Source organism: Taeniopygia guttata, chromosome 1 (assembly GCF_048771995.1).
Source record: "Taeniopygia guttata chromosome 1, bTaeGut7.mat, whole genome shotgun sequence".
NCBI lineage: Eukaryota > Metazoa > Chordata > Aves > Passeriformes > Estrildidae > Taeniopygia > Taeniopygia guttata.
The window spans coordinates 15,415,309-15,441,306 of NC_133024.1; the positions used below are offsets into that span (position 1 = coordinate 15,415,309).

At 38.3% G+C, this 25,998-nt stretch overlaps 1 protein-coding gene across 5 annotated transcripts; it reads right to left on the reverse strand.

The window, feature by feature from the left end:
- Positions 1 to 7,272: 7,272 nt before the first annotated feature.
- On the reverse strand, positions 7,273 to 25,074 carry ARL6 (ARF like GTPase 6). 5 transcript variants are annotated; one of them, XM_030263856.4, is made up of 9 exons: positions 24,924 to 25,074; positions 22,225 to 22,378; positions 20,400 to 20,461; positions 18,566 to 18,634; positions 16,092 to 16,186; positions 12,293 to 12,422; positions 10,822 to 10,877; positions 10,696 to 10,708; positions 7,273 to 8,120 (listed from the first exon to the last, which is right to left on the reverse strand). In XM_030263856.4, exons 2-9 carry the CDS (start codon positions 22,345 to 22,347, stop codon positions 8,084 to 8,086), a joined length of 585 nt encoding a protein of 194 aa, XP_030119716.1. In that variant the 5' UTR covers positions 22,348 to 22,378; positions 24,924 to 25,074; the 3' UTR covers positions 7,273 to 8,083. The 5 variants fall into 5 exon arrangements, with proteins under 5 accessions (XP_030119716.1, XP_030119712.1, XP_030119723.1 ...); XM_030263852.4 differs by having other exon boundaries at positions 22,225 to 22,375; positions 24,924 to 25,054; XM_030263863.4 differs by lacking the exon at positions 24,924 to 25,074 and adding an exon at positions 24,633 to 24,912 and having other exon boundaries at positions 22,225 to 22,375.
- Between the last annotated feature and the right edge of the window lie 924 nt (positions 25,075 to 25,998).

Sequence of the window (25,998 nt, forward strand, 5' to 3'; positions counted from 1 at the left end):
GTTCTGGACTCTTTATAAAATATAATTTAAAATGCTTGAAAATGAGGATGTACATATATATATAAAGTGGGTGTATAAGCATATTCTGAAAGGAATAATTAGTGTCTGGAGAAATATGATGCAAAATATTCTGTATATAAAAATGAATAAGTACACCAGTCTCTATCAAGCAGAATTCTTATGGATTGAGACAAACAGGATCATAAAAGCTTTTGGCTGCTAATGTTGGTTTCATGGAACAACTTATTTTCCTCTCCATTTAAGCTCCCAGTAAGAAATTAAAAAAAAAAAAAAAAGAGAGAGAGAGAGAGAGAGAGAGAGAGAGAAAACAAAGAAGAGACCTTTTCTTATGTACGCAAATTATATCCATAAGTTATTCCAAACAGGGAGAAAATACGTCAATCTTATTACAGAACAAACAGAACAGAGTCTAATTCTTGGCACACAAGTTCCACATAACAGTAAACAGTCTGTGTAACACACAGAAAAAGGGTAAGACAGAAATCTCAAAGGACAAGTTTATAAGAATTCAAGTGACTGTTGATTGGACTTTGCCTGGTTAGCTGGGTAAGTAACAGCATAACTGATCCCTCCCACACACTCATTTGTTTTGTGTTTTTTTTTTTTCTTTTTAAGCCAAACACAACAAAACTTTTAATAAAGGAAAGAAGATTTCTTTTAATACCCCAGAACAAAAATTCTGAGTAATCCATGTTTCTTCACTCAAGCATTCATTGTTAGTAAAGTCAAGGCAGAAAAGCTTTTCCAGCAAAGTCAATGCCATCACAAGGAAACTTCTGGCTACTGGGGATATGAGCCTGCAACAGTCTTTTTATCTGATGTTGTTCTTTAGAAATATTTTCTTTATTTACTGCACAGCTCTGGTCCAATAAAATATGACTAAGAAGACTGAAGGGGTTTCTCTGCAATGGAAGATGGTATTTAGAGAATGGACTTGGTGTAGTTCATAAATAGTAGAGGTACTCTGTGCTTTCCAATTTTCAGGGTGTGCTGAACTGCTGCTGAAAATAAAGGCTTACATTATCTCTGTGGTAAATCAATTCTCTGGATAAAGCTGTCAGTTTTTCTTTATATTAGGAACTGATTGAAGTATTCCTATTTAGTTTGATGCCAGTATCAAATCATCTGCCATTCACTTCACAAATCAGGCATTGCTGCAACCTTTAAGAAATCACACAGACAGTTTGTATTCTGCATAAATTAAGGACTTACTTAAATGCATTACCTGACATGATGACAGAACATACACCTCAAGGAAAGCATGAGACTTATTACCCACAAAAAAGGGGGGGCTTAATGCTTTTTTAAATCATTGCATGACAGAGTAGAAGAGTACTAAGCATTACTTTAGTAATAATGAAATGGGTAAAAAGGAAATTTGGTGCTTAAAAATATTCCTACAACTTGAATGATTAGATTTTGCCTATTTGTCTTTTAATTTCCAAGAACTGTAAAGCTACAACATAACTTCATAATATTAGTAGTATATGTACCTATAATAGTAGTGGTAAATCAGCACTGAAGTGGCTGTTCTGCAATTGTTTTCTAACATAATAGTGATTGATATTATTTTATAATGGTACCAATGAGAGAAATAGCAAGACTGCAAAATACAGCAATACTTTCTAACCACTAGATTGGATTAGTTTATAGATCAGTTTAGCCTGCTTTGAAACTGCTGCCAAAATTTTTTAGAGCGCCAACTTACTCTTGATTTAGAGCTCAGCAGAGGACTTAGAAAACAATTATGCATAGGTTCCAGGCATCTCAAAATGGAGTAACACTTCTCTGTTGAAAACTGTCTAAGGATGTAAAAGACTGCCTTGAGAAAGGGGGCTGAGGAGGGAATGAAAACAAGTATTACAAGAGAAAAGCACACCTTTCTCAGCAGAAACATTCCACCCTTGAAAAGAAACCTTTCACCCATCCTTACTCCTCTAAAGCAAGAATTAATGACTGGCCAACAACATCACCTCACAGACAGAAATGCTCAGTTGGGTCCAAAATGCTTTAATGTAATTTGCTGATGATGTAATACACGATGAACAAAATCCTTGGCATGTTGCTATCACTGAAAACAACATCCACCTTCTGGTTAGTTGATTCCAGTTGTTACTCATTACACTAATTTTAAGACATTTTTTTCCTTTTCAGTTTATGCTACTAAATGTTGGTGGATAAGATTAAAACAAAGAGAGATTTATTTGCAGAGTGATAGAAGAAAAAAAATGGTAACGTTCTTTTCCTAGTAACATCTTTAAAGCTGTGTGATCATAAATATAGATGATGCCAAGAACAGCAGTGATGCCTCACAGACTATTTTATTATTGACACAAAGATTTTAATATTTATTATTATTTACTCATGATGACTGCCTGTTTTTCACAAGTGACATTATGCCATTTCTTTCAAGTTGGAAGTGTTACCCCTTAAACCCTGTCCAATGGTTATATCCTGTATTTGTGGAACAAATTTTCACAGTTCCAAGTGCAGCACACTACAAACTTGTATTTTTCCTAAATAATTCATTGGCATTATTCCTGGGGAACCTTGGCTTGTGGAGACCTCTTGCCAAGTTCTGCTGTTCTTTCACATGGTTCCAATCCCATGGTTTGAAAAATTTAGGATTGTTTCCCTCTTAGATTTGTACAGGCATGCCTCCACTTGTGCATTAATTCAGGTCAGGAGGGTATTTTAAAGATAATCCTCACTAACAGTGCTTTTGTTTACATGGCAGAGTTGGCTAGGAGGACATGAACTGAATTCATTTTTGGATCAAACTACACCTCAAAGCCAAGAGTGCACAGCGTGCTCCAAGGACTGAAAAGCCCTTGGAAAGGCTCATGCTGAAGGAAACTGAGGCCACACAGATTAGTGTATCAGGCTCTCAGCACCAACTCTCTTTGCTCTGTAAAAGCAGTTTGACAGTCTGTATTACCAAGCATCCACTTCAATCATTTATTGTGGTTACCTCACTGAGCTTCATGAGGCTTAAGTTTCTTTAATATTCACTAGCGTAACTCCAGCCCAAAGAAATTTCCTCCACACATCCCAATTTCCTTGATTTTTTAAATCTTTCGTTCCCTTTATTGAGAACTATTAGGCAACTCTTCAGCAAACTAAATTTGGTTCAGTAACTATTTTGCTAGGCCTTCAATCTACTTACTGATTTTCAAAGACAACGTTGTTTGCCAAAAGACTGCCTAGCATGAAGTTGCTAAATTTACACTTCCTTTACTACACAAGTTACTCTGTTCTTCAAAGGTGCTCCCTGAATCCCAGAGAAATTACAAACACCCCCTTTTGAGCTGGTGCCTGAGTAATATGATTGTAATACAATTAAGTTCATCTCCTGGGAAACAGTTTGGGGAACACAAGATCATTTAATGGTAGACAGACATTAAGAGCCTAGCTTTCATTTCAAGGATTTATTTTGAAAAACAGTAGTGGGAGGGGGTTTCATGCTGTCATTAGGCAAGTGGGAAAAGCAAACACGGCTGATTGCATGGTGAGATGCTGACATGCACTGAAGGAGAACAGTACATTATCACGTACATGCTGTACTTGTGAGAGCAAGAATTTCATATGGCCAGGGAAATTCAACCAATTAAGTGGTAAATCCAACTGACTGAACAGTGGCAAATTAATTACCAAGTGCTGGTTCACACAAACACAGATGCTTCCCTAATGTAACTTACTGTGACAGGAGCTACAGAATCTTGAACTAAAGGATGGTTACAAAATATTACTAAAAACACTTGGCATTTGTTACAAGAGAGCATTTAAAGTTCTGAACTCAGATTAGCTACTACACACAATATTGGTTTTGCATAGTAACAGTGCATTTTAAAATTTAAGTAGTGAAAAATTAATAAAAAAGGATCAGGGCATATAAAATTAACCTTTGAAAGCAAACTTTCCTGACCCTTCTGAAAGAGGAGAGTTGGAGACTTTCTTGGTAGTACCCTTTTTTGCTTTTATAGTGCTTCTGTGACCTTCTCTCATTATCTATTTTGTTACTCAAAAAAACCCACCTAAAACCAACAGGGAAGGGAGCTGCAAAGTTTTGCTAGCAGAATACTCAGCTAAGTTTAAAATAAGCAGACCAAAATGTTGAAGATCAAGATTTGTAAGGATTTCTGTAAAATGGGAATGAGGCAGGCTAGAAAGAATGAAATAAATTGATTACAGGAATTAATAATAAAAAGAGTGATTTTCCCAACCAAGAAAAACTTTAAAAACAAGTAAATCTTAAACAAACAAAAACTCCCCCCAGCCCCACCCCTTTTGAGATTAAACACCATTTCTTGGCTTAATAAATGTTTGCTTTTAAGGACAAGCATTTTGAATCAGCATTACTTTTACTTCTTATTACCAACAAAATGATATTTCCTACTTAAGGCTCCTAAGACATAAGCTGCTTTCTAAAACAGTTGCACAGCTGTTTTACAGAAGCTCTAAAGTGCAACATTACCATTCCACGTATTACCACATCAGAATGCCTGTCTGCAGACAACTAAGCTGAGCTGTTATGTCTGGTCTTCTACAGCAGCTTATCTTTCATATTAGTAAATAAAACACCCCGAGGAAATTACAGTTAGAGAGCTGAGATTAAAAGAAGGCTCCATTACATTTACATCCTCACACTTAGAACTTCATGTGAAATCGCCCAGGAGTGTTGAGGCCACGCAGGCTCTCAGCACAGCTGCAAGCAGCAGTTAAACACAAGGTTCCCATGGACTGGTGTTCTCACTACTAGAGAGGCACAGCTAGGAAAATCAGGATTTACACATTTACCTGATAGCTTCCTTTTCAGTGAAGAGACCTAGAAGGCAACACTTTGTATGTGAAAACAACTGCACCATATTTCAGCTGAAAATGCTAGTCTTAAGCCTGACCAGGCGTATTTAAAGGAAATTAATAAATATGTAGGTGGGCAGCAGGCATAGAATCAAGAGCACAAAACACCGAGTGGGGTGTAAAGACCAAATTCCTTCAATCTCTTTTGGTCACTCTACTGCCCTTCAAGTTACCACTTAATGCACACATCTACAGTAACATGGATCAATAAAAGGAATATTCCCTTGTCTGCTTTGTTCCTCAGGGACAAAGAACTTAGTCAGTGCAAATGGTCTTGGAGCACCCAGATAGAACTCAGTCATTACTTTAACATCCTAAATGTAATGGGAGAATGGCATGGAAGTCTGACAACCACAAAAACCAACTCCAAAGCAGCCTTTTTGAACATACACATGAGGATTTTGTGCAATATAGGACCAACAAAATTCAACATTTTTAGAGCAACTCAGGGCTCCAGCACCTGTGGATGTTAGTGACTTATGCCTGCACACTAAGGAGAGGTGAACATGGAGAGATGTCCTCAGGAGGTTTCATGTTCACAAAATGATCCAAAAGCAAGAGATAACTAATGGCTGAAGGAGTAATGAGGAGGGGCAGAGGGGAATAAAAATCCAGCATTTTACTAATAGAACTGTTCCTATTTCCATTCCTTTCAACAGGTCTCTTCATTCAGACTAGTGCCTCACACAGGAGGAACAGAAAGAGATGCTGCAGAACAAAACCAAACACCAAAAAATCAAGAAGGGGAACATTAATAAAAGTACAAAACTAACTACTGATTTCAAAAAGCACTAGCCACATTAGATAGCAAAAAATAAAACATTAGAGTATTTCCCTCGGATCTGTGGATGAAAGAACAAAGCAGTAGGTTCAAACAGCTTCCCATAACAGTAAAGGCAATCCACAGGATAAATATAGCACTTTATGTAATTTAAAATAAACAAAATTTATCAGAAAACCATCAAGATCCATACCATTCAGGGAAGGCAGAAATGCAGACAGATTCTATGTAAGAACTTAAATTTTCTTTGATAGGGAAGAAACTGCTAACTTAAAACTAAATGTTTCATTTAAATAAGACATATAAGTGAATCACAATAATTACAAAATACTTATACACAGCAAAACAGTTTTACAAATATTAGTTTCAAGACAATAGTTTTTTATTAAGTATTAGGAAGAAATTCTTTACTGAGAGCATGGTGAGGCACTGGCAGTGATTACCCAAGGAATTTGTAGTCTTCCCACCCTTGGAATTGTTCAGAGCCAGGCTGGATGGAGCTCTGAGCAACCTGGCCAGGTGGAAGGTGTCCCTTGTCCAAGCAAGGTGGGGGGCTGGAACTCACTGATCTTTAATGTCCCTTTCAACCCACTATTTTAATTACGGTACTATCCAAAGCAAAGTAAACCTGAAAATTATCTACTCACAATTCAAAGGAAAACTTCTCACAATTCTATATTACTGTTCCTCTTTTGTATTTGATTTTTGTATTGATACTTAGATTCAGAGTCAACAAAAGACCAACAGTGTCACAGAAAGAGACATGAAAATACTTCCATGACAAACTGAACTGTGACAAGAACCAGCATCCTGTAAGAAAGATTTCTTACAGTGAGATTTTCTTCGGCAAAGCAGGGGAGTTAAATTTAACTATTTAATAACAGAGTACATGACACTGCTCTCCCATTTCAGCTCCCTTTGCTCCAAATGCTGCTCTATGAGATGAGGCCTAGAAGGCATGCTGACAGATCATTTGTGTGTCTTATATGCTAATGGTGTGGGGGGAAGCTTTTGCAAGAGATGCATATTATATGTCCCACAGGGATCAGGTAATCACTGAGTTAAATGGAGTCTTCAGCACTAACAGGGCCAGTCTGCTCTTTCCTGAAGTGGCAGAACAAAAATAAAATTCTTAATTTTTTATCTGTGGTACACTTTGGAGCCAGAAAGTTTATTAAATTTAATTTTTGGAAGTAAAACAGTCTGTATACACAACAGAAGTATATAACACATTTCATAATAATGATCTGATAAACCAGTGAGCTGTCCCTTAACTGTGTTTTTGAACAACTTGCAAGAAACTGATGCACAGGAAGTTCCACTGGACATGAGAAGAACTTTTCTGTGCAGTGACCATGCACTGGAACAGATTGTCCAGAGAGGCTGTGGAATCCCCCTCACTGGGGATATTCCAGAACCACCCAGATGCAATCCTGTGCCATGTGCTCTGGGATGGTCCTGCCTGAGCAGGGAATTTGGGCCAGATGACCCCACTGTGGTCCCTTCCAGTCTGACCCATCCTGTAATTCATATACTCCTTAAGTATCTGGAAGGGAAGTCTAGTGCATTAGGTAGTGTAAAAAATACATGCAATTAATTAAAAAACCGCCTTGGCAACAGAGATACCATTTTATTACACATACAGTGCTATATCCACTTGAATATGGATAAACAAATTCCAAATGAAACAAATAAAAAACCAAAAATCTCTAGGATGTAAAGATCATTAATGAGCATATTGAAGTTAAAAAACCCAATCAGGGCATGTCATATATTTGATGTTTTATTGATGGGAATACAAATATAACCATGGCATAATCACATAACAATTAGTAACATTTTCTTAAAAGCAATTTCTTAAAAACATCTGCAATCATCTATAACAAATACACTGAACATTTGAATCCTTATATCTTTAATCAAAATACTCTTATAGATGTATATTAGAGATGGATAATAAAAACCCAAAATCAAACTTTAATATAAAAAAATGGCAGTAATGCCTGCAACTAGGCAATTAAAATCAGTAGGTATTTTATGTAGCTGGATTTCAGGAAGTGTTGATTATTCTCTCTGGAAAATAAATATTCCCATTTCCTCAAAAGGTGTCCCCCCAAAAAACAGAGGGGCATTTACTAATGGCTAATTATCACTTAAACCTCAAATGAATGCAGATGTTTATTGTTAACACAATTTTTTTTTTTTTGTATATGCTCTCCAGTCACAAGATTCAATTTAATTCATCAATGTGCATACCTGAGGTGCTAGGTTGTCTACATTCAGTTTTCCTGGAAGAAATACTAAACTGAAACAAGTCAATACAGGATATTTCAGCTGAAATGTTCATCTTCAAATCATTCTTCCTTTCCAAGAAACTTGTTCACCTACTGACAAAGGGCATAAAAGAACCTCATAGATCCTTTATTTATCTCTCATGTCTTCATTGCTTGCATCTGACCTGTTAATAAAAAGAAACATCTAGTCTTAGCACAAGATGAATTCTTGCTGCATTTTGCTTTCTGAAAATATAAAACCCATCTAGATATTTTGGTGTAGTTACAAGAATGGGGGGACAATGAGGAGTTGTTTTCAACTTGCTCTCTCATCCGCTTCTGAAATTCCTGTACAGCCAAGTTGTTTTCCCCAAATCTTGCTAATTTAACAGGAAGACTCTTCCACTTAATACAATTTTTATCTTGTTCAGGCTTGTAAGATCACTTTGATGACCATGAGACCTGGTAGTTTGTTTTATGAAGTATGAAGTTTTATGAAGTATGCATTTCAATTCCTTGTAGGCATTCTGGCTTCCACCTAACTGAACATAAACCACCCAATAGCAAAAGATTTCGTTTGGTTTCCAATAACTGAAATGAAACTCTGCTGTCAGTAGCCACACTTCTCCATATTGCTGCCTGATTGCCACTTCTCTACTCACTTCAAATGTTTTCTTGGTTGCCAAAAAGCATCCAGCATCCCATTATAAAATGTGGAAATCAGCACAACTTCCCCCACTAAGGGGGAATGTTGTGAGACAGGTTTGTTTTACCCTGTGGAGGATGTGCTGCTGCAAAAGCAACCTCTTTACAAAATAAGGAAATAACAAACTTGGTCTTCAGTAGGAAAAAAACCACACCACCCTGCCACCCCAGCTGTGAAGTGGCTCTGGAAAGGGTAATTAAGGAAAGCTTGGCTGCTGACAAGAACTAATTCACCAGGTGTCATTTCGTCCTCAATGTTATGGCATCCCCAGGCTGTGATTTAGGGACTACCATAACTACAGAGTTGTTCCAAATATTTCCATCTGGTGCTCTAGGAATGAGAATCAAGAGTAAAAAATTGTCCTTGGAATATCAAAGTATTCAGCCTTTAAACATATAATCGCCAAACTACATGTGCTTAGGTAACAGTTAAAACTCAACCCCTCTTTTAAGCTTTTGGGTTCACTGAACCAGGGAATTAAAGGAAATTTTCAGATAGAGCCAATCCATGAGGATTTTCAGCTCAGAAAATTAAGAAATTTAACACTCCATAAGAAGTGAATGGCTGTGAAGAGCTATGTGAGTGACAGCAGAAGCATCTGTGACAGCATCTGCTGCTGTGCTTAAAAAAATCTACATATATAACTTAAATATTTTGTCAGAAAATATTTACACAAGCATTTGAGATCCTTTTAAGTAGCATGAAGCCATGTACAAACCCAAAATTTGGACTGAAACTGTAAAGGTTCCCCCAAGAGAAGCAGAGACTGAACACAGAAAGAAAACATTACTAAGCCAGAACTATGCCTGAAATTAGGGAAAATTAGGATTTGGAATCTGCCTCTATGATGACAGGATACAGGAGAGGAGGAAACCCAATACCAAAATCCTGGTTCCCCACCCCAGAATTATTTTAGCTGGTGAGGATACATCACTGCTCTTCCGTAGGGCGGTAAATCTCTTTCTAAAGACTATTTTTGGCAAGCAGCCCTCCCTCTGAAAACATCACGAATGTTTTTGTACTCTACAATAACTCGGTAGAACAAACCATCTTGTTCTGGTCAGCAGGACGAGTCTAAGCAGCAAGGACAGCCTGGTGTCCCCGGAGCAGTGGGGATGGGTTGGCCCGGGCCAGGGCAGGCTGTCACCCTGCTGAAGGAGGCTCTGTCCCCGGGCCAGGGCAGGCTGTCACCCTGCTGAAGGAGGCTCTGTCCCCGGGCCAGGGCAGGCTGTCACCCTGCTGAAGGAGGCTCTGTCCCCGGGCCAGGGCAGGCTGTCACCCTGCTGAAGGAGGCTCTGTCCCCGGGCCAGGGCAGGCTGTCACCCTGCTGAAGGAGGCTCTGTCCCCGGGCCAGCGCTGACACCCCGCGGCCAGCGGGGCACAGCACAGGCGGCTGCTGCAGTGCAGCTCAGCCCGCACCACCCCAAGCACTTCACAGCACAAGCAACGCCAGCCAGGGAGCTAAAACTGGGACCAGGCTGCCGAAACTATGCCACACTTCACTAATCTGAACACTGAGCAGGAGGACAAGAGAGACCAGAGCCTTAGCAGCACACAACAGAAGGAGACACAACATCTGTACCGTTTTTAATTACACAACATCTGTACCAAGTTTGTAATTAAAGATGCTGGATGTCAGTCATCATCTGAGCTGGATCTGATATTTTCTTCCATGCAGTTATGAGTATCTGCATGTCCTATAATCGTTATAGTGTAAGAAGTTCTTCTTTTGGCTCTGGATTAAAGAGCTGAAGCTGTATAATTAAAACCAGTGTATTTGTCTGTGTACCTGGCTTATTTTCTTCACCCTTTCTTGATACATAACATTAAATTATGTAAAACATTAAAAATAAATTAAAGAAGAAACTGAACTACCACAATAAGAAATTGAAGTATGGGAGCTGGTATTGTATAAATGAAAGTGCTACACTGTTTGCAAGAGTGTGCATTAGTATTTCATAATACACACTTTGGTCCGGGAAGCCCACATTATGTTTTGTGTACATTAAGGAGGTAAATGAAAGGCAAATACGAGATAGAGCTTTAGTACTTACTGTGTAATTTGATCTGACAGCAGAAATGGACAGAAAGAAAACAAAGGAAATAATAAAGAAAAAACCTTACAAAATGAAAGAGTTTAATGGCATGAAAATACATCAAGAGAATTACGTATGATATACCTTGGAGCCAATCCACACCTTCTTGTAATCCTTCTCCTTTAAGAGCATCACTGGCACTGAAAGAAACAAATCCAATTTCAAAAACATTGTAAAAATACCAGTTTTAGTTGAGTCATCACCAAATGTGTAATTTACATAATTGCAAAGTAGCATCAAGTAGTTTCCTTAAGTTTTCTTCCTATAGAGAAGACTGCTCCTCAAATAATATAGGGTACCTTCTCCACAGGGAAACATCATTTCATGATGTGATCTTTGTTAATTCCAGTTTCAAGGCACAAGGAATCGTTCCTAGAACGAGGGGCTCTGAAGATCTCCCACACAAGGCAGACACATTGTTCTGCAGCACCTCCCTCCCCAGACAACACTGTGAAAGACGTTTACTCCCTCCAACAGCAGCCATGAATCATGGAATCATTTAGGCTGGAAAACACCTTTAAGATGATCAAGCCCAAATGTTCTCCATGCAGTTCCTACACACAGTGAGAATGCTGGAGTACTGGAAGAAGGAATTATGTGTGTGTACACAGTTCATTGTAACAGCAACCCCAGGAGTGTCTGTTAATGTATAGAACTATTCTGTCACACTGAGAGCAGTGTAAATTCACCTTCTGAATCACTGAGGGATAACTGTTTAAATGCTCTTCATTCTTCAATTTATGAAAACCCCACAGCTGTGAATCTGGACTATAAATGTAGTTCCATATAAAATGATCTTCCAAGAAGCTCAGGAATTCCTGAGTGTGATTTCTGAACAAAAACAATGTCCAGGTAATCAAGTTTAACATTAAAGTGCTTAAAATAAAAATTATAGCTTTCAGCAGCATTTAGCTTCTGATTTCACTTTTATTTATAACAGCTGAGGACTTTAATAGGACAAAAAACTAACTTCTATAAAGCAGTTCTGGTAAAAGGAGGATTTTTTCCTTGTGAACACCAGCACTAAGTAAAGCTTACATTATTCAGAACAAAAGACTAGCTCCTACAACTAAAAATCCCCTCAAACATGACTAAATGGCCTTTCAACAACAGTTTACTGAAGCACCTGCTGAATGAAAAAAAAAACCAAACAAAACTCCAAAGGTTTTATTATTTATATTCTCAAACCTGCAAGGTAATCTAGCAGGAGCACTCTGATAACAATTCTACTAAATTTCACAGTAAAATGTTATGGCAACTGTTTGTCTCATATCAACCCTGCTTTCTGATTTCACTGGAAATCCTCCATTCCATTACTTGGCTAACAGTACTGCTGTGAAAACTTTAAAGACACAGTCTAAATGAATGCATTGTACATTTAAAATAAGTTTGACCATAAGTATTTTAATATTACTGGTTTAAATTTCCTGTTTCACATGTGGAATCTGTCTTTTATCTACTCCATTTATTTTGTACTGTAGTAAGTGGCACGATAGGGCTAAAATAGGAATGCACAAAGTAATGCCAATAAAAGGACAGAAAAAGAGAACTTTACCAGATATGCCAGGGCTTGTCTTTGATGTTTTCTAAGGACAGCAACTGAGACACTTTCACAGATGACACTGCATCCCTGAGGTCCATCTTGTTAGCAAAGAAGAGAATAGGCAGCCGACGGTGCTTAATGTCTAGGCATGAGCAGAGACAGAGCTCAGGACATGACTCATTAATCTCTGCATGTAACAAGGTACAAACAACACAGGGAGGTATTTTGCTCACCTGTAGCTGCAATTCTCTGAAGGCTGTATCCTACCAAGATGCACATACTGTTGGGTCACCTGGCCTCTGCTGCATGCTTCCAAAATGCTCACAAACTTCCTTGCAGGCTTTGGAACTTTCCACCCCCCTCTCCCCCTACCTTATACCCACACTTCAAGCTGGAGATAGGAATTGCTGGTGAAGCTGAAGAACAAGAGATCAAACCACTGCCTACAAACACTGCACATCTTTGCTTACTGAGGACTGGATGTATAAAATGGATGGAAAAAATAATTTATGTTCATTCATAACATCACAACAATAGTTAGGAAGGGTAGTCTGAACTATCCTTTAGTGTCCTGGAAAGCATCCATTACTTCACAGAATTTATACAATTGGGAAAAAAAATGCACATGTGGACAAAAATGCACATGTGGACATCCTTTATTCTCCCTTCCCTAGAAGGACTTCTTCTCCAGAAGCTCTTTCAGCTAGCAGTGAGAACTACAAATCAAGCAAAGACTTTGGCAGTTTCTGGGATACTGACACTTAGACAAGTTTAAACCTCACAGATTACCACAAAAGACTATATGGTGATTGAAAGGAAAGAAAACATACTTCTTCAAAGTTACAGATGCCAAAAAAATTACCAGTGCCAAAGTTTTCATATTATTTATACAAAGAATGATATATAGGATTAGAGAAAATCTAGGTTTTAGTCTATCCATCAGTGCTTGATGGGAAAAGAACTTACATATTACCACCTCAATGAAAATTGCTACACAGGATCTTTTTAAAATAGTAAAAAGAAAAGGTTATGTCACACAGGAAACTAGGTAAAGATTCATTTTGAAATGTCAAACATAAACCATCCACCCCTGCTGATGGACAGGAGGATGATAAAACCTCCCAGAATCCCAACAGTCAGTGCTGAAATGGCTTGAACTTTCCCAATTATGCCTTCCTACTAAACCTTTCCACAGAATCAGTGGAGAAAACACTACTTCCCCATATTCATTCAGAGATGGTAAGTGCTGACCAAAACACAGACAATTTTCACTAACTATTTACCCTTCCTGGAGCTCTTTTGTCCTCTGATATCCATAAACACAGATCAAAGGCCTCAAAATACAAGAACAGTATAATTAAATCTCTGTTTTGATTCCATAGTTAAACGCTATTGAGTCTCCTGACTGAAATTCTTACAGTAATTAACAGTATAATTAAATGAATGCTGGTACCCACAGGTTGCAGGTTATGGGTAAATTAAAATCACATAAATTAGCTGACATCATATATGCAAAAAAGCCAAGTTAATAAAGGAATTTCCAGTGTTTTCCTAAACAATTAGAAAGGTGCACAACCTACCCACCCGGACTCATAATGCACACCCAAAGATATTTCCTAGATAAAGTCATGGTCACAGAAATTTATATTATTTCCTCATGTGCAGTATTTCCCTCCCACACTTTTCACAGTTACTAATGGAAAGCAAACATTTTTTACCTGCAAGTAGTTATGAACTAATACATTTAAAAATATTCCAGATACTAGATGTGTGATGTGCAATTATAAACAAATAATTTGAAATTTGCAAGAATTTTAGTTTAATTTAGAAGCATGTGCTGGAGGTGAAGTGACCCAAGAGTCATCATCTAATCCAGGTAATCTATGGCTACCATTTTTCAAAGTGCTGAAGAATGAAATTTCAGTAAAAAACCAAAATATGGTACAGTTATCGTTATATAAGATGTTATTTGAAGAATGCATTGTCCATTAATGTAGGTAAAAATAATTTATAGCTCTGATTCACACAAGAGACACAGCTGGTACAACTTTTAACCCCATTAATGCTTCACAAGACACATTCCCTTTCTTTTCCTGGCAAAAAGACAGGGAACCGTTTTACTGCAGGATTGCTAAGATTTTCAGAGACATGAATTTATTCAATTCCATGTAAAACTTGGGTAAATACATACATTTAAACCACTCCAGGAGGATGACACTGACAGAAGCATAGACTGGGAGAAAGAAGGGTATGCAGCAAGAAGGGCAGAACACTAATACAAATAAAAGTACTGATATAGCAAACCAGTTGTATATTGATTCACCTAACAGCTACTTTTATTGAACATTATCCTAGAAGAACTTTTTAAGCTCTTTGATATATCAAAACTGATAAATCAGTGACACTGTTGCTGTGTTGGAGTTAAGCCGCTCTGAGGCAGAAATCCACAATTGCTGTCTCCTGGTTCTCAGGACTGCACCCTGTGGCCAGAGCCTGGTCTTTTGAACTTGAAGACACAAATTCATGAACAACTGAACAGCACTGACCTGCTAGGTCAGCTTTAGTGACCTGTTAATGCCCAAATGAAAAGCCCCACTGAAGGCTGCTCCTACTCTGTCTAAACATTTTTATTCTTCTGCCCTCTGTTAAACCAGTAACTTCTTCCAGCAGCTTTAGCTCTCAGCCTTGACCGTGTGTGCTTCCACTTTACTAACAGAATTGGGTTTTACTGCTGCAGTTAATTCCTGACTTGGTACACAGTGCCCTGGCCTCTGTGTAATCCACCTGCAGCCTTTGGCTCACCTCATCCTCCCTGTGACTTTTTTAACACTGTCTTTTCAGGGTCTGCATTTGAAGTAGCCCATACCCTTGAATTGAGAAATTAGAACATGAGAATAAGAAGGTCCAGTCAGCTCCAGCATCTTTGTTGATGAATTAAAGTGTTACATATAATCTTCATGGAAAATAAAGCTATGGGAATATATTTGTCCCTATCACACATTATTTTTCTTAGAAATGCAACTCAGCTTTTCCTTTTATTTTCAGTATGAGAATCTCACAAGTTAAGGCTATATCAGTTTAATAAATAATTAAGGAATCACAGGATTATTTCACTTTTAAACTTCCTAGATGTCGTTTACTATTCTGGTTAGGCAGAGCAACTACCAAGAGTGCTCAAAGTCAAAATTGTATATTGCTTACAGACACACTCCAGTAATGCTGGATATATGGAAAGGCAAAGAGTTGACTGGTATCAGAACTTAATTAAAGTGCAGCCTCATGTAAAAAAAAATCCAAGCCAAACCCCTAAAACCCAGACCCTGATCACAAATCCTCTCATATCCTCTTCCTAGGGAATTTAAACTGACTGATATAATTATCCCTCCGTATTTCTGGCTAAAGCATAAAAATTATAATGAAGATGACAAAAGAAAGTTATCTGTTACATTAAAGGAATTATCTGTCTTCATGGAAAAAACAGATAGGGAGACACCGTTTTGTCTGCCCTGGTCATCACAAGAAGCTTCTCCAGCTTCCAACTCAAAGTCAATTCTTTCTTAAAACAATGTAGCTTTTGATCTATATTGATTAATAAGACACCAACCCAAATCAGTGTAGAAAGCTGAAGTGTGACCAATTTCTAAATGTGAATAGGTAAAAAAAAACCCCAACACGTTTTTGAAGACTATTGTTGTGCTAATATTAATGAAAGGTTAAACTACTTGCAAAGTATTAAGAATGTGTCAGATAAGGGCTTTTCTTAAGGCAACATAACAGATATGGACACAGAAGGGGAAAAAAGCCTCCTCACCTGGATGATTCAGAAGGGTGTCAAGTTCTTCTTTGGCCACAACCATTCTTAATTTGTCACTGCTATCAATGACAAAAATAATGGCTTGGCCTTCTCTGCATAACATAAAAAGAGCAAAGAGGCAAATTATAGGTTCTCAAAGAAATGAGTATTCTGTGAATAAGAAAAGGCTTCAGAAGAAACACCAAGGAAAAAGTCCAAACAAACCTGATTTTTTCTCTAATTTTTGTCATTGTTATTTACGATTAACATTTGAATCCAGTCTTATTTCTGAAATTCAATTTTTTTGGTGACATGCATCATTTGTTTAGACATGAGGTTGTTGCCTGCCCCTACAAGGTTCAATCTCCACACACGTTCTAGAAAAGCTTGGTTTTACTACCCAGACTGAAAGATGAACTCAAAATGTAACCAACTGCTATTTTGACATTGTGGTCAGGCAGGAAAAAAAATCCCATAAAGGCAGATCTTTATAGAAATTCTGTACTTCCTGTACTAAAGTTTATTTAGAGAAAGGTCAAATACCCTTTTAGACAAAACCTGTGTCCACAGCCAGGCATATGCAGGTTATTTTAACCTTTACATATCCTACATAAACAGGATTTTTTTTTCCAAGTAACAGGGAAAAACGTTCAACTATTTCAAATCATGAGGACATTTTGTTGGTAGTGTGACCATAGTCGCAACATAAATGCAGCTACTCAACTCATTATGTCAGGATGTTTACTAATATTTTGACTTGATGTTCCATTTATTGAAACTTGTTTTGAAAACCAAATAAAATCTCACCAATTCATAATTCACCTGTTGTAAATACCTACAGAATGTATATTTATTTTATATTTTAATGTAATGTTCACTTCTACTTCATTTTACATTTCTCTGAGGGACCATTATGAATACATTCTTTACCCTCCAGCACCATCTATCTTTGTATTTTGAAAAGAAACAGTTCTGTACCTGCTGGAAACCAGAAATAACCTAAGCAGCCCAAGACTGTATGAGATAGGCCATTCTTACTTTAACCCTTAGTAAATAAAGCTTTTGCATATTAGCTGAAAATGCCTAAGCAATTTTCCTGAGCAGTGAGAATTTTACCAGAGGAATCAAGAGTATTGGCATGTATTTACCACCAAAAAAATAAGTTCACAAAGAAGTAACAGGGATATGAACACAATATGACTTTGGGATTATTTAAGATAAATGTACTTAAAGATGACCTAGAAGATACTTTCAAGCTAAATAGAAGAAAAGTCCAGACTTGAAGGACTCCAAGGCAACTACTTTGACACTTGCCCAGATTTAATTTGCTGCAGAATTAAATATTGCTTAACTTTATAAACTGAACAACACATAATTATTTAATTGATATTTTTATTTAATTAATAGAAATTATTGTTTTAATATTATTCTTAGAAGTTAAACTTAAATATGTGCCTACTGCACTGGATCAGGACCAGAGGTGGATAAAAGTGCATATTTCACTGTCAGCATAACCTAAAAAACTCCCTTACTGTTAGGGAGTTATTGTTAAGATGAAAAAGCCATTTGTGCCCCACAAGGGATAAGTTACTGCATTAAATACAGCAATCACAAAAATTATTTGCTTATGAAGCACTCTGCGAGAATTTTGAGAGCAGCCTGAGGGCATCAGTTACTGAAATGCAAATCTAACACTTGAACAATGAAGATCCCCTGGCCAAATGTTTTCAATGCTAACACAATTTGCAAAGGAAGAAGAGAAAGCATTAATCCTCAATTAAAAAAAAAAATAAGCTCTACCACAACTGATATTAATATTTAATGAATATTATAATCTTCAGAATTTCTCCCTTCTATTTTTCCAAGATATTTCTGCATGGTTTAGTATTGTTCATGTTATTTAGATCAGGATCAGGCATTACAGAATAGCAATGAGACAATGTAAATAAACATTAAGCTTCGCTAAAAGCTCCAAAACCAGAGAATGGTGTCCATCTATTACCAAAAGGCAATACCAGAGTGTTATAAAATGCAGAGAAAATCCTGTTTAATAAAGACATTAAGAATGTTCATTCAGGCACTTAGTTACACGTGCCTTATGCTCTGAGGTTAATTTCCCTCACCTCTAAAAATCTCAGCCATCAGCCAGTATCTTGCAGGTTTTAAGCAGCTGACCTACAGAAGAACTGAAAAGCTGGAAACCTAACTCATCTTGAGCTTTCTTACAGGATTGGTTTTTAGGTTTCAATATTTAAATCTCATCTCTATTATGTTACCCAAAGATGTCCCTGAAAGCACAGAGTAATACCAGATAAAAATTATCATGTGTTAGAATAGAAGGTTTTATTTATCCAGAGTGAAACTTCTGTCAAACACAAGGTATAAGCCTTCTCGGAATCATTTCTAACCACAAGATATTATCAATTTTCTATTTAAATAACCTACACAACAGTTAATATGAACAGCAATGCTTTAAAATAAATTAGGCTTACTTGTAGTAGTGTTCCCATAGGTCTCTGTATTTCCCTTGACCTGACATATCAAACACTGTGAAAGACAAACTGCAAAGAAAAGAAGCGCATGAGACCCAGAAAAAAGAACAAAACCCAAACCACATCAATTTTCTTTCCTACTCTGGCAAAAAAAAAAAAAAAAAAAAAAAAAAAAAGCCAGATCAATTTGAATCTAAATCAACTGAGAAAAATTCCCAAAGGAACTCTGGTTGCACTGACTTCAAATTATCCCACTCAGTTTTTCAGTCTTATTATAGAAATATTTCACAATGGAGAACGTGTTTACTACCTGAATAAAAGAAGTAAACCAATTATTTTAACTTACATCAAATGCAAAATAAGTTCCCATTCAGTCTCTCTCTATATCATGCTGGTATAAAAAAAATACTGTTTATGTATAAGTGAAATTCAGATGAACCACAACTTAAAGTCCATGGCCTGTCTTAAATTCTGTCCCCACATAGGTATAAATGTGGGCAAAATAAAAGGCTTTTAAAAAAAATAAATAAATTCCACCTTTAGGGAAAAAAAAAAAAAAAAAAAAAAAAAAGAGTACATTTTGGTAAAACCAGGCGAGTACAGATCGCCAAGCTACAAAGAGCAGTCTTTGCCACTGTGAGTTCACCCAAACACTACATACAGCAAGGCAACTTACTGAACACTACAAAAAGTTCTCGTTTGCTCCTAAAATGTTTACAGGGGCAACATCAAGTTCAGAACTAGGCTCTCCGTTTCTGGGTAGCCCCAAGTAGCTCCCCAGGTGGAGGCCACAAAACAAGGATGTTAGGAAAAGGAAGCTCTCCAGACATCCTTCCTACTCTATGTCCAGACACAGAGTTGTGGGTTTATTAGTTTGTAGAGTTTGAAGTTTTGGGGTGGGTTTTTTTTGAGGTTGCATTGTTTTTTTTTTTTAACATTCTACATGCTGTATTTACAGGTCATCACCTCTCCTACTACAGGATCAGAATAAAAAAACCCACAATATAAATTAATTTACATTCTCAAACGGGAAGTCCCAAACTTGTCTGATGTACTTTACTGGGACAGAGTTCAGCTGTGGAAGCTCTTAGAGAAATATGAAACCTCTCAGTATAATGTATCAGCTAAAGGAATAAACAATTTTCTCAGCTCAAGGAACAAACAATTTTCTTGCACATCTTCCACCTAGTGAGGCTATACTGCTTGGTTTAAAGACTATCTGCATGCACCAAAAACATCCAGTGAAGGCCACAAAATAATAAAATGATGCTGCCTCCTTGAAATATCCTCGTGTCATGACATTCTTAATCTAAATCTTAGTCTTCATTCAACTAATGACTTATTGCTCTGTTTCCTGGCCTTTGCTCCTGCCACCTTTACATTGCTAATGTTGTAGCCATCCTTTTGCATTTAATGAGATTACACTGCAATCTGTTCAGAGTACCTCCAGTGAGAGTGCTTAATATAGGTTACCAGATTGAGAATGGAATTTAAGCTGCCACCTCAGCAGCTGTCTCTCCTCCAGTCTGTAACAGTGCCCTATTCTGAAACTCTCAAAAGACAGTGAGATGTTTATATATGATACTGGGAAAAAACAAAACAAAAAAACTATTTTTTTAAAAATTTTGATAGTTTTATAGCAGCACAAAACACACATTATATTCTAACACACTCATTCCTGGATCATGATTAGGTCTCATGGATGCTACATTTCAACAAACTGCAATGTGATGTCAATTACACCACCACACATGTTACAAACACACTGAAAGAGATAATTAAGTGCAACTACTGTATAAAAATTACTACTGCTATTGAAGAAAGAAAGTACTACCTTGAAGTTTTGAATTTCTCTATACTGAATCCTATTGTTGGAACGATGTCCTGAGTTTGAGCCTTTGAAGGAAAGAAAACACAAATTTTACAATTAAATTAGAAAATGCAAATACTGAAATATATTTGAAACATTAATATATTTTAGATCTATTTTTGCCCCAAACTATACAATATTAAAAAAAGTTCCCATAAAACTAAAGTAATTCAGAATCATGGGTTTTGTATTTTCTGGGGAATAAACACTACTGGAATTGCCAAAACACAGAGCATTATTAAGAGATCTGTCTGATAACTGATTTACTACTGAGCTGGTCAAGGAACCTCTCAGCTAAGTTGGTGGAAAAGAATAGCTCCTCTAAGAAGCATCAGTATTGAGCAGGAGGAAAGATCACATCCCATAGATTACAGAGCTGTCTGAGAAAGTGACATGCAATCCTTGCACAGACTCCTAGAGCCCCTTATTCCAAACACTATCCACAGGCAGGTCCAGAAGAAACAGCTGCAGAGAGATGGAGAAACATCTGGATTTGCCAGGTCCTAGTATATTGCTCCTGGGGTAAAAGCAGCATTTCTTAAGAAGACTGGGTTGACCCACAGCTCAAAATCACCTGCCCATTGAACTTCCTAAAAATAAACAGTTTTATTAACTTTGATCTAATGACATTTGTTGCATGCTAGACTATTTGGCATGTCTGGCAAAGGTAGGACTTACACAAGCTGGATGCAAGTTTCCTTCTATAAATTCTCATTACAGACAAATTCTATTTATTCTATTAATGTAATTCCATGGAGAGCTTTTCTAATGCCCATTATTGTGATAAATCTTCAAGTCTGAGTTCAACTGTAGTTAGGAATCCTTTACTGCTTAAGGCACGACATAAAAACCCTCTACAAAAAAGGTCTCAGTAATTACATAAAGTACAATTTGCCTGGTACACATTGTAGCCTTTCTCCCAAACAACTGGCAGCGGATACAAGGAGTTTATAAATCTACTCAATTTTCAGTGGAAGAATAATTGCCTGGAAGGGAAGAGTAGCAGACTCTTCACTATGTCACACTTTTTAAACAATGTACAGTGGACTTACCAGGTAAAATTAAATGAAAATTAATAATAATAAAAATAAAAGGCTGTGTCCTGATATAAACAGCAGAAATCAGTTTCCCAGATGCAAATAACCAAGATGCACAACCTTTGGCTTTGAACATGCCTACCCAAATTAATCTATTTCTAGTCTATAAACACATCTTGAAATAAGGATCCTACTTTCAGAATATTAGGCACTCCAAGTGGCCTCAAACAGTTTTCACTGGATGAATGAACTGCAAGTATTAATGGTACTTATTTTGAAAATTATTTTGCTTTAAAAATAGTGAAGTCACTCTTAAATGTGCATCTTTTTATTTCTTATTTTGTTATCTCTTATTCATATGTTATTTTTCAAGAAGAGATTAAAATAAACGTAATAAATTGTACAATTGTATTAATCCTAAATGTTCAACATCACTTGTAACTGCAATCTTGTGACAATTACTTAAGTGATTAAAGTGACAGTTTCAGATCCTGATTTCAGCTATCATAAACCCCTCCTTGTTGGATGATCTTAACAAAAGTGTACCATGTTAACAGCAGGTTTTTTTTTTGGAAAATAATGTGCATGTGAATGCTTACCCTTAGTTTTAGTTAGCTGGAAAATCTTAAAATATATTTGTTCCACTGTGCTAAATCACAAGCTCTCCACATCTTTTCCATGGGCACATCCTTTGTAACAGCATGCAAACCCAGATCAAACACACACCCACAGCGAACCAAGGTTCCACTTACATTGGAAGGTTTAAGTTTATTGATGATCGTTGTTTTGCCGCTGTTGTCCAGGCCAAGGCACAAGACGTGAACCTCCTTTTTCTTCAGCCCAAGCCATCCTGCCAGCTTGTCAAACAATCCCATGGCTGTGGCTGGAAATCCCAGGGATCACCTGCTGTTCAGAGAATCAGAGCTTTTGGAAAAGCGCTACATGCAGGGCAGCGCTGGCACCGAGGGTGGGCATGGGGCTGAGCAGCCTCACACCTGGGAGCGATGGTGTGAGCAGGACCCTACACAAACACTGTGCCAGGGGCTGCTCTGCACATAAGCACATGGAGGGTAAGCTGATTACAGCCAGGATACCAAAGTAGACTGGCTGTTTATAGCCCTGTCTATATCACACGATGCCCTTGATTCACTGGGCAGAAAATGTTCTGAGCAGCCCAAACAGGGGCACAAAGCAGTGCCACCAGGGCTCCCACCAAACTGAGGAAAAACAAAAGGAGGGTCATTATCTTTACTTCAAATTGTCAGCAGTACACCTTTCAGACAGCAAAATAATATTTCCCTTCTTCAGCACCTGCTACATAATTTACTGAGGCCTGCATTAAATAAAGCACTCTTTTAATTCAATTCAAACCCTAATTCTAACAGGTTTTGCCAATATAGGCATGTATAAATTAGGAACTCTTCATTCACCACAAATAGAAACTGATTAAAATAGATCTAACAGACACCAAAACATTCACCCACACGTCAGAGAGATACCAAACCTCTGCTGCTGCCCAGACTCTGGCTGAAGTTACCTGGCAGTGCCACATTCAAAGGAGCTTACATCATGTGTTTCCCTGCAATACCTGGCTAAATGCACACTGCAAAGAATGAATGCCATGAATGAATTCCACTAGAAATAATTTCAGCAATCAGACAACCAAAACCTTTGAGATGCCTTGAATAACAAAGTATTTTATTCATACCAGAGGATTTCTGGAGTGGTGAAGGCTACTTTTTTTCTTAATAAATTAAAAACAAACAGCACTGGACAACTCTGAGGCAAGCTGACGAAATCATAGCAGGAAGGGGAAAAGGTAAAAAAGAAACATCAATAACAAATCTTTGATCACACTTCTTTACTGATTACAAAATGATGGTTAACTGCTTTTAAAATAATTTTAAACATTGCATTTAATAAAGTCACACAAGTAACTATTCTGGCTAAAGGATGATTTTTTCCTTTTTAAATACAAATCTTTCATAGAGCTTTCTCTGGTGCACTTTGATTCGGGACTGGTCATAATCTACATTACAACTATACAGAATTATTACCAGGTTAATAAAACCTAACATTAGTTATAGCAAGTCTCTCATTCTAACTCCCTTTGTTTTATGCCTCACTCCTTTTGTAATCCATATATATAAATCAGAGAGCAGATTAAAGCTGTTTATTATGAAATTAACCTGACAAAACCCTGCTCCAAGACACATTACTTTCTTGCCCAATCAAGAGCTTCATCTATATATTCTAGATGATCAAAAAAATAGAGGGTCAAAAAAATACAATCTAGAAGGTCAAAAAAATATATTGTAGGCACTCCTAAAATGAAATAAGAGGAAATGCAAGGCCTCAAAATACTTCTAGGGCTTCACTTTTAAATCTAAAACCCTAAATACACAACAGTTGCAAGCAACATTTTAATGAGAGCCATGTTTTTCTAGCAAAATTTCCTACCAGTTGCCACAGTCATTATCTAAGAACACAGTGGGAAAGAAATGTACCCTTGACTTCTTGCCCTGCCCCTATTTTCCAGTTTTTTTCTCATCCGTGAAGAGTTACAGCAGTGACAGCTAACACAGGTGCCTTTTCCCCCCTTTTTTTTGCCAGCTGGTATTTTGCCTACAGGGCATACATCATACATCAGAATCTCAGAAAATTATTTAAGCCAGAGTCTGGTCCAGGAGCTTAACAGCAAACTCTCTAAGCTTTTTTCTTAAAAAGGATGTTCATTCATCTCTGATCTTTGTCCATTTTCAAGCCTAATCAACAACGGAGGAGATTTAATCCATGAAATAGAGAACAACCAACAAACAAGCTCTAAGTGATGTCCAGGTGTTAGAAACACAATTGAATTATTTCAGTAGAACTGCCTTGTTTAGTTTCAGGGCTGGATATATTTCAGTGGTCGAAGACCCAGAAGAAGGGAAAGACTGAGCATGTGGACTAATTAGCATGGGAAACGAGAGAATAATTAGCCAACAGAAGAGAGCATACTAACTGCTAAGGGAACCAGGTGACTTGCAGTCAGTGAACATTAATGCCTTTGTTGGCTAAAATGTATAAACATTGAAAAGCTTTGGTAGTGGCCGTGCTGGCTCGGTGGATTTGCCGCCTAGCGCCCCTTTCTGAGCAGAACCAGAAATAAATCAAATACCTCGGCTCTGTGCGTGGCTCGGCCTCAGGCACACTGGGTGCAAGGAATTAGGGTATCCCCTAATTCGGGACAGCGCCTGGGCGCGGGGGATCGCAGCTCCCAGGGCCGGCCTTCCCTCCTCCCGTCAGCACCACAACGCCTCGAGCCGTCCCGGCAGCGCCCGCGGGTCCCTTCTCCCGGCCAGAGGACAGGGGCTCCTCTCCAAGAGCGGCACAGGATCCCCAGGGAAGCCCGGCCCCGGTGCCCCCTCCCCGGGCGCGGTCCCCGCGTCCCCGCGGCCGCAGCACCGACCTGGGCCGGGAGGCGCCGGCCGGGCCCGCGCCGCCGCCGCCGTTGCCGAGGGAACCGAAGCCCCGCCCTCTCCCCGCTCCACCAATCCCGGCCAGCCGCCCCACCCCTTCCGGCCAATAGCGGAACAGCGTTGGGGCGGGGCCCGCCCCAGGCCACGCCCCCGGTGCTGTGGGGCTGAGGGGGCCGGGCAGGGCTGAGGTGGGTTCCCTTCGCTCTCCGTGTCCCGCGCCTCTGGAGGGTTTGTTTGTAAGCACTGCCCCTGTTCCTGGCATAGCAGCAATGAGAGTGCCCGGATAAATCCTCTTGAGGATTGCCATGAACGCGGAAGGAAACCTCTGAGTAAGAACGCCCACCCCAGGCGTTGACAGCACCGCCCGTTCCCAAGCGGGCGCTTTGGCCGGGTCTGGCAAATCTCAGATGCGCGCGTCACTGGGGCAGCGGCAACAGCAGGGCTTTGGGAGGTAGGCAGCCTGGCCAGGCCTGCAAGGGCTGCAAATACACTTCGGATTCATTTATTAATTAATTAATTTTTTTTTTTTTTTTCCCTGCATAGCATAGTTCCCGTCAGATTGGTTCAATGTCTGCTGCATTTCCTATATCAGGAAGGTTCCGACTAAAATAAGATTCCCTTGTAGTGGCATTATGAGCTACTACGGGAAAAGGCAGGTAGCATTAACCCCACAGTGAAACTCTGTGATGAAGCACTTCCCAAATGCTAATCAAGTTGTGAGCTATAGATGGTAGAGGAGGGTGTTTCTATTTGAAATCAGTCCGTATCTGAGGAGTCGTTCTGAATTCAGTGCAGAACACAGAACGGCAAAGGCATTTCTGTAATCGGATCTAAAATGAAACATTCATTCTTCATTATACACTTCATTGTACATTCTTCATTGTACACTGTGTTAAACCTGACAGTCCTCGGTGAGAAAGCTCTTCCCATGTAAAATAAAGAGGATGTAATGGACTGTGGGCATCTGACACTCATTTCCCATTACTTTACAGTACTTCTGTTCAATCTTGCATTGCATGCATGTGATTTTATGCAATGAAAGGCTCATTATAACTTTAAGCTTTT